The 10000-nt window shown below is 44.2% G+C and overlaps 1 protein-coding gene across 1 annotated transcript in view; it reads right to left on the bottom strand.

Moving 5' to 3' along the window:
• The window catches only part of LOC125306649 (A disintegrin and metalloproteinase with thrombospondin motifs 16), a 58187-nt gene that overhangs the window by 33596 nt on the left and 14591 nt on the right, over positions 1–10000 (bottom strand). The window contains exons 7-10 of the mRNA XM_048262140.1: positions 9415–9574; positions 7473–7578; positions 7161–7298; positions 587–740 (exon numbers count right to left, since the gene is read on the bottom strand). Coding sequence (XP_048118097.1) covers positions 587–740; positions 7161–7298; positions 7473–7578; positions 9415–9574 — 558 coding nt within the window. The remainder of the gene's footprint in view (positions 1–586; positions 741–7160; positions 7299–7472; positions 7579–9414; positions 9575–10000) is intronic.

Consider the following 10000-nt stretch of genomic DNA (forward strand, 5'->3'; position numbering starts at 1 on the left):
GAGTGGCACATATTTAGAAAGCTCAATATCTACGGGTTGATCCAGAGGAAAGAGGGATTAGTTGAGGGTCAAAGGTCAGATGAACATACCACAAGCATGGCCCGGCATCCTCAAATGAACACATCATCTTATAACCTAATACTCTATAAAGGCTCTGAGATTATGCAAAGTTTGCAAGCTCACACAATATCCAAACAGTCCTTGGAAGTAATAATGACATAAACACTGCTTCATGAAATCCTAGATTTCTTAGAGATCTTTTTTGTCTTTAGTTAGAGGCTTTCCATATCTGCACAGAAAGCTGTTGGTAGAACTCTACTCTCTGTCCTGTCCAAATGGCATTAAAGTCATTTAAGGAGTTTTAAGGGCTGTTCACACCCAAGAAGAATAATTATAATTATGACTGAAAGTGACCTCGATGAAACCAGTCTTCATGTCGTTAGCATTACAGTTCATGTGTGGACGTTGTCATTCATAATAGCTAGAACGATACTTTGCAACACCATTATTGTTTTAGTCATCACTTTATCGTTATAGTGATGGCTCTTGGTGTGAACGATCTTCTAGGGTCCCTGTGCGGCCTTACCTTCTTAAAGTTCAAGGTGCAGAGTTTGGCCTTCTCCCCAAACTGCCACTTGCACTGGGTGTCGGTGTCGTAGAGCTCTCCTGGAAGCTGGCGAGGGTATTCGTACTCCCCCACAGACTGCGGCTCGTCTGACAGACATGTGGCCTGGGTGGTGCTGGGGAAGGGGAGAGCACACTACATTTCACACTCACACACTCAGCTGGGCTACTATAGAGCATTGTAAATAGTGACCTATGATTAAATATGCATTAGATATTGCATATGTAAATAAATATGAGATATTATATATTTAATAAATGCATATGAGATATTACATATTTCCAGAGCCGGACAGTAACGGTGTACATTTACTTGAGTACAATTTTGAGGGATCTGTACTTTACTCAAGTATCATTTTTTGAGAGTACTCATGACTTTACTCAAGTACATTTGAGGGGCAAATATTGTACTCTTTTACTCCACTACATTTCTATCCATAACCGTGAGTACCCGTTACTTCTTCTAAAAAAAAGGAAAAAAGAAAAATTTTGGAAACCCTCAATTTGTTGTTTCCCTCTCCCTCCGTGATTGGATTGTGCAGGCGCCACTGATTGGGACAGCCTATCAGCAATTACGCAGCAAGTCCATCCCGGGAATGTGGCAACCTGTGGCCCCACCTCGCCAGACTATTTCAATTTTCTGAACAAGTTAAGTTGTGTAATTGAAACACAAAAAGTGTTTCAATTACAAAATAGTATTTTGTATTTTAAATACGTATTTTAAATACATGTATTAGAAATTCTGCCCATCCCTGGCGACATGGTAAAAAGATGAAAATGACTTGATTTTACTTTCAATTCCTTTTACATTCTCCAAGGTATTAAAGCAACACCAAAGACTTTTTTGTACCTTAAAATAATGTTTCCAAAATTGATTCAGTGGGTCATCAACTCGTAACAGGGTGAACGGCACTTCTGCATTCGCTTCGCGGCCCTCTATCGGCTATAACCACACTATGTAAGTTTGCCAGATCGGGTAGCGGATCTGTAGTTCGATGGAATGAGACATCAGAAACTACAAATTTGACTTGCATGATGTCGCAATACATCGTACTTTCATAAAATCATGCAACATATTCTATCTTGTCTGTGGACATCATTATTTGCAAAGCCGGTGCTGGGTAAACAAATAGCCTGCGTGCGACAGAGGAAAAGTTATTTGGTGTTGCTTTAATTAAAATTGCATTACAATTTTTAATAACTCCATGTAGGACGTTTCTGTAAATGTAAGTAAACTGTGGCAGTAGTAATGCAAAATTTAGAAAATGTAGGCTACTCTTGTTGTCATGAGCTCTCTCTCTGCCTGGTAACACGCGCTGATTAAAGTCTGATGACCTCCACCTGTTCCTGCTCTGCTCTGCCTCACCCTCGTTTACCTACCAGCTGCACTGCATTCACCACTCATCATGCCCGGTATATAAAGCCTTGCTTTTCAGTCCACACTTGTCAGATCGTCTGCAAACCCGCACCAGTTACCTGCCTGTCTTGGAAAACAACTCTGACTCTTTGCCTGTGAACCCAGACCCGCTCGACTACTTCTTTGTTCTCCAGCCCCGGTAATCTTGACCTGCCTTCCGTCTCTCTTCTACGAATACAGCCTAGCCCTTGACTGTACTGCTGCTTCGTTTCAATTGCTGTTGTGTGTGTGTTTCCCCAGGACTTCCCGGATCATCCAGCTCCTGCCATTGCTGCTCGGCTATGGGGAACACACACACGCAGACTCTTGAACTCCTGAAACCCCCGTAACCCCCAACCCTTAAATAAACATTCTAACGTGACGCTTTTGTGGTCCTCGTCCTGTTTGGTGTCTGACACTTGTACTCTTGATACTCAAGTACTTTTAAAAACAAGTACTTCAGTACTTTTACTTAAGTAGACATCTGACTGTTGTACTTTTCCTTGTACTTGAGTAAAATTTAGCAAAGGGTATCTGTACTTTTACTCAAGTAATGAAGCTGTGTACTCTGTCCGCCTCTGCATATTTCAGTAGTCACGTACAGTACATGCATTGCACTGTACTGTTACAATAGACTGCTATTTCATAAGCATTTTAAATACATTTCATCCAGTTGACTGTGAAGTCTTTCAGCTGATCATAACCTTACACTCAGACAAATCTAAGTTGATGTGAATAGTTGTCAAATAAGTGTCAACAGATGGTTGTTTGTTTCTGATAAAACAAGTTAGATTCAATTTTGAAGTTTAATAAGGCTGATTAGTTCACCTGATTTCAACTCACTTCTGATCCACTGACATTTGATTCAATTCACAGACAAATTCCAATACAATTCAATTTGATAGCATTTCACTTCCAAATGAATAATGTTCCTCTGTGACCCAACTCAAACACATTTCATGAAGTATTATTTTTTATGGCAGTTCCTACAGTGGGCATTGTCAGACTGAAGTTGTGTAGGAAATGAAACATGCACTGACACACACTCACACACACAAAGCAATATACTCTTGCCCTGAAATCTCTCCTGTGAGAGACGTTACCGTGGCAACATAACATCAGCACGGGCCCCCCTTGTGCTGTCGGCTGATTTTTGAAAACGAGTTTTGACAAAGTTGTGATGCATGTGGCCGGGTATTGTCATTTCCCCACCTCGGCCGTGTGTGTGTGTGTGGGAGTGAGTGTGTGTGTGTGTGTGTGAATGTGTGTGTGTGTGTGTGTGAGAGAGAGAGAGAGTGTGTGTGTGTGTGTGTGTGTGTGTATGTGTGTGTGTGTGTGTGTGTGTGTGTGTGTGAGTGTGTGTGTGTGTGTGTGAGTGTGTGTGTGTGTGTGTGTGTGTGTGTGTGTGTGTGTGTGTGTGTGTGTGTGTGTGTGTGTGCAGCGATCTGATGGACGGCAGGGGAAACTCTGCTGAGGGGATTTTACAGCACGTTTCCCACACAGAGACGGAGTGCAGGTCTGGGATGGGATGGGATGGGCGCTCAGCCGTCAACACGGCGTGATAATGGCTTTACCAGAGGAGCTGATCCCAGCCTACTCCACACCCCCAGAAATCAGCAGTAGACTTGGAACGGATCTGCCCCAGACTCGGGCCGCATCAGACCCAGAGGCAGCACTGGTCTAAGAGGAAATGTCCTGGCTGTGATGTGTTATGAGTTATGCACTAGTAACAATGCTTTGGGTCTCTGTCAAGCCGTTGTACACAGATGGGGATGTAAGTCAGCAGTGTATTACATGATAACTGCTCAACAAGATGAAGTGTGCACTTAATCTCCAACCATGGACGGAGATCTGTATCCTCTGAGAGGTCACTCTTTGCACATTGTCTTACACACACACACACACACACACACACACACACACACACACACACATAGACAAAGCAATGTGCACTCTAAAGCATGATCTCTCTCTCTCTCTCTCTCTCTCACACACACACACACACACACAGAGAGGTTGTCTGAGGGCCGTCATATTCCAGTTGTATTGGCTTTTCTGGACTAAGGTCAGGGCCAGAGTGGACAGGATGTGTGCTGCAGCATTGAACTCCAGATCCGCTGCAAATCACACTAGCTCTGATGCAACTGTTATGGGTCTGGAAGGAAGATGTGCTGATAGTGTCAGGGTGGTCTTTAGTGTGTGTGTGTGTGTGTGTGTGTGTGTGTGTGTGTGTGTGTGTGTGTGTGTGTGTGTGTGTGTGTAGGGTGTGTGTGTGTGTGTGTTTGGAGGGTGTCCCCCCGATTGTGTTGTGTGGGTACTGTATGTGTGTGTGTGAGTGTGTGTGTGTGTGTGTGTGTGTGTCCTGTTTCAGATGGGGTGACATTGCTGTAACTCCTGGGCATCAGGTTTCCCAATAAATAGGTAAACAGTCTAGGAGACGCAGGTCCTTTTCTCCTGGTCTTTTTTTGGTGTGTGCAGACAGGCTGTCGGACGGTCAGAAGATAATCCTCAAGCATTTCCTATTCACCACCTTCAATATAGCACTTTTAAAAAGGACCTCTGCATGCTCCAGGGCAGACCTTGTTTGGCCACTGATGGGAGACACTGGTGTCAAGCACAACTGGACATACTCCTGGAAATACCCCTGTTACTGCCTCTGCAGAATGACCACCACTGCACACGGTGCAAATGTCAAACTGGGGCTATTAGAGTGTGAGTGTGTGTGTGTGTGTGTGTGTGTGTGTGTGTGTGTGTGTGTGTGTGTGTGTGTGTGTGTGTGTCTGTCTGTGTGTGTGTGTGTAGGTGTGGGTGTGTGTGTGTGTGTGTGTGTAGGTGTGGGTGTGAGTGGGTGTGTGTCTGGGTGTGTGTGTGTGTGTAGGTGTGGGTGTGAGTGGGTGTGTGTCTGGGTGTGTGTGTGTGTAGGTGTGGGTGTGAGTGGGTGTGTGTCTGGGTGTGTGTGTGTGTGTGTGTGCGTGTCTGTCTGTGTGTGTGTGTGTGTAGGTGTGGGTGTGAGTGGGTGTGTGTCTGGGTGTGTGTGTGTGTGTGTGTGTGTGTGTGTGAGTGGGTGTGTGTGTGGGTGTGTTTGAGAAGACACAGGGCTTAAGCACAGGATAAACCATTTATAATTGTAGACTTTTATGAAACTATACTTTATATTTAAACAAAAATCTCTGATACCAGAAGTGTGTTAGTAAGTACAGCAATACTACCAAAGTGCAACTATCTTCCAAAATAACATTCTAATCTTGCTTTATACATTATGTGCTTAAATAGTTACATACATTTTGCACAAAATATATATGCATATGGCTTGTATTTGTGACTGTAAGTGTCACAGACATCTATTGATGAATGACTGAGTGAGTGTTCATGTGTGCGGGTACATAACTGCATTCATGTTGTGTTGTTGATATCTTTTCCTGCTCAGCGTCCCATTAGAGGAAAGTGATGTAGCCTGCTGCTTGTTTGATATGAAGCAAGAGCAGCTGACTTGGGCCTGCCTGCCTGCCGGTATATTTGATAGGGATAATGACTATGAGGTCAGAGAGGCTGCAATAGCACAGTACACACATCCTACTGAATGATGGGACACTTCTCACTTCATTTAACAGGCTGCTATATTTACAGGCTTCCAGACAGGGACCCTCTCCTATTACACACACAGACACACACACACACACACACACACACACACACACACACACACATACACACAAACACACACACACACACACACATGCACATGCACACACTCGCACGCACACACTACATACACTTTCACATGAATTTACTCTTTACCTCATGCATATTCACAGACATGCCATTCTGCAGCAAAACACCCACACCTACACACACAGACACAGACACAGACACACACACATCAGTCCTAACACTAGTTTGTCTGCAACACTCGATTTCCACTTTGGCCCAACTGGCCCACCCCTGCCCTGTCCCTGATGGCCTCTCTGCTACACATGCCCTAAGAGCTCCCTGAGCCCTTCAGTCCGCCTGTGAACATGAGCTCTTGTCTGGACACCCCTGGCAGCACTGGCAGTGCATGCTGGGATTGACATACAAAGCTACTGGGCAAAGAGAACGTGGCTGTTTTTACTCTTCTCCTCGACGCGTAAATCTGTTCCTGTTTGGGCTGTGTGAAGGGGCTGCCAGCGGGCTAAGCATGTGACGTGACAGCAAGGCTGAGTAGAACACACAGCGAGGGACACAGAGGTGGGGAGACGGCCGGCCGGCCGGACGCTCGGCCCTGCTATTCTGAGACTTCGCTGCAGTTGCCAGAGGAACAAATTCTCAGCGGAACCTTGCAGAAGCTAATGGAACTCTATTGTTAAATTTATGTGTATGATTTACCAAAAACTACACAAGAAGATCACCTCTTAGAAGATACGTTGTTACACTGGAAAGGCAGATGTCCATTATTGCATATGTTGATATTTACTCAATAAAATATGCTGGTAGAGGTCTCATAGTGTGTCTATACGTTAACCTGGTTTCAGACAGTCAGTAAACAGATGGGCATACATTAATATACACTGTCTCCATGGAAACTGCATGTCCATGTTCTTCCCGATATAGTGACAACCCCACATTAGCGATCAGAACAGCGTGCCCTAGTGACAGTGTTGGCCCTCTGCCCAGAGGACAATTAATCACAAAGTTTGCCTCTAAGTGATGAAACCCTACTACTGCATGGGTAGTGTCCAGCATGGCATGCGGAGTCTCAGGAACTATTAGTGCATACTTGACGTGAGAGCAGAGAGTCGGCAAACTTCATGGGTGAAGAAATACAGCACACAGTAGTACTTCCTATCTCATGTTGCCTAATTGAAGATGTTGGTACTGATGCAAACTAGCTGTCTTGCTAACTGATGTGGTATGACAATTTATCTGACAATGTGCTACAAAAGTTGTTCTTACTGTTTTGCAGACAACAAAGCTAAATGTTGAATATCCTACAAGAACATGTTCATGTTGTTTTAAATAGCACCATGAATATTGATCTCCACTGGCATTGATGAGACTTCACTCAGCTTAACCAATCAGACTTAAAGATATCTTAGCCTCTTAGCTATTTAGCTGTGGTTCAGTAATGTGGTGTGCTATGAAGAGAGACTTCAGGGCTCACCTGAGGAAACGGCTGAGATACTGGCGGCTGCAGGCGGACCAGGAGAACACACCGTTGTGGCCAGCCAGTGTGGGAGACATGATGTTGCCCACAGACTTCTTACACACATTGCCCTCTCCATCATGCACCATGCCAAAGCTGTGGACACACACACACACACACACACACACACACACACACACACACACACACACACACACACACACACACACATTGTTTTGTATATGTACACATAGTTGTAAATAATATTACAACATGTCTTAGTTATAGCCCAATATAGGTATAGCACAGAAGTGAAGTCTGGTAGCTTACTTGTGTCCAGACTCATGAGCAATGGTGAAAGCAAGGCCCAGCCCTGTGTCCTCATTGATGGTGCAGCTGCGGTACTTACTGCACATGCCACTGATAGGGGCAAAACCTGAGCATAGAACATAGAATATAGAACACAGAACACAACTTAAACATGCTAGAACTATACAAGCTAAACACAATCTGTTCAACTTGCTAGTTATTTAGAGTCAAACGCAAGGCATAATGTATAGACCTCATCCTCAGAGGTATTTCAGACATCAACTCTAATTAGAATGCATGTTTTTCGACAGCAGGTCTGCAGACACTCTGGACATCCAAAGTTTTAATTAGCACTTCATTATGTCCTATCAACCATACAAACCAATTAGCAATGCTAATCATCAACTCTTAACAGTAAAAGCCCAGCACACCGATCCAAACGCTGTCTACAGACAGAGAACATCAGGCTTGTAGTCAACAGTCCCCTGCTGTCCCTAAACTTAGCAGAGACAACTGTGGGAAACTCGGCTATATGGGAGGTTTCTAAGTCAAAGACCCCGTTCTCAAGAGCAACACAAAAGACACCCAGACAAGCCCTCAATCTGGGCTGCAGCCAAACCCACCACTCCTCACGAGAGAGAGAGCCATTCAGGCTCTTTAGGGCGAAAGTTTAATGGTGCATAGTTCCATGACTGGTATTCATGGAATGAAGTCATTGGCAATAAAACACTTCAGCATGAGAGAACACTGAAGTGTATGGGCCTGTGTGATATTTGGCCTGGATTGATGAAGGGAACAGAACATAGTACTTCTATAGCACCCAACATCAAGGCCCATCTCTGCTTGGGGGTGATGGGCAGCTCTTCCTGCCTGGAACTGAGTAGCTGAGGTACTAAGAGAGAATAGTGGCTGTTTCATGCTTTATTTGTACCCTCAGAACCTGGCATTGCATAACAGTGCACGTCTGATTTGCTGTGAAAAAATTGTGCCTTTTAAAAGCAGGTGACATCCAGATTGTGGTTAAATGCATCAAATACAAAAACTTTTTGTTGATGAATAGTTTCAGTATCTTTATAAGCGGAGAATAATTATGCCATTATCTTGCTTGTTGACATCTTATTATCATATGTATTATTTCATGATGGCAACGCTTTGATTCCTTTTAATGTTGTCATCGGCTGACTTCATTCAACAACGCTTGTGACTGATTAATACCATTCATTAAACTGTGATTGACTAATACCATTCACTAAACTCAAGAAATACCTGTACCTTCCTTTAGTGAATGAAAACATCCATATAAGCGAGCTAACATAAATTCAGGACTCTGAATTTAGGACAAGATGTAGCTCTACCCAATCCTCTCTGTGATGGCAACCACTTAACACATCTACTCTATAAAGCTTAAAGGGATGCTGGTAACGTCATTCTGTTGATGTTCAAACAGAACAGAGAGCTAGCTCGCTACTCCCTCCCCCTCCCTCCCGTGCAATTGAGACTCTCCTAAATGCGCATCTCGTCGGAGATTTGCTGGAACAGTTTGTTATGTTTTTATGGGCCAGGTTGGCCAAGGTTGTTTTTGTTGCCGTTTTTTAGAGCCTGGGCTGTCCACAGAGATCGCATTTTTTTTACAGTGTCATGACACAGTCAGCTAGCAGATGGTGAAGTGATGCTTGCTGTAAGTGACAAAAAAGGTTTTAATCTAAAAACTGTGTGACATCGCTTAGAGCACCTTTAAACAATGCTCCTCCTCCTAGTACAATATGCAAATGACAGTGAACTAAATTCTTGCAGGTGTCAATACAGCATGTGTTGCCTTTAGTAAGCCAAGGCTGTCAAGACTAGCATTGATCCCCAAAGGGTTGGTTCAGATACCGGTATGTGCATTGCCCAGGTTGTGGCTGTTTTAGATACCGGACCCAAAAGTGCATAGCCCAGGATATGCCCGTTTTAGAAACCGCACCCAAAGTGTCGCAGGGCTCGTTCTTCCAGGAACAGATGTCCAGCCCGGTGAGCAGGATGGCGTGGTCATGGCGTTGCCCATCTGGCCCGGACAGGCCAGCCTGCCACTGGCAGAAACTATTCAGCGTGTGGTCAGCATGGTGACTGATAGACAGACCATCCTGAAGGAGAGAGAGAGAGAGAGAGAGAGAAAGAGAGAGAGAGAGAGAAGAAAAAGAAGATGGTAAGGGAATGCAAGAGGAGGAAAGAGAGAACATAACAGAAAGAAGTGTAGAACAGAAATAAGTGAAGGACAGAAACAGAGATTGAGAGTGAGAGGGATTGGGAGGGAGAGAGAGAGAAGGAGAGAAAAGACAAGAAATGCATAAAGTAGTGCAGCTAGAAAAGTGCCACGTGAAAAGTCATGACTGATCAGATAACTTGAAAATCTCATTTTGTTGATGTTGGGTGTTTATTTGGTTCAAGCTCAAGTCTAATCAAGCTCCCTCCTTGTTTGGCAAACGAGATTTATCGCCAAATAAATGGTTACAGCAGTACTGTTGGATCCCTTTGGAATAGTTTTCTACGCAGCTGAGATAGGAGCGATA

This window comes from Alosa alosa, chromosome 13 (genome assembly GCF_017589495.1).
Source record: "Alosa alosa isolate M-15738 ecotype Scorff River chromosome 13, AALO_Geno_1.1, whole genome shotgun sequence".
NCBI classification, from domain to species: domain Eukaryota; kingdom Metazoa; phylum Chordata; class Actinopteri; order Clupeiformes; family Clupeidae; genus Alosa; species Alosa alosa.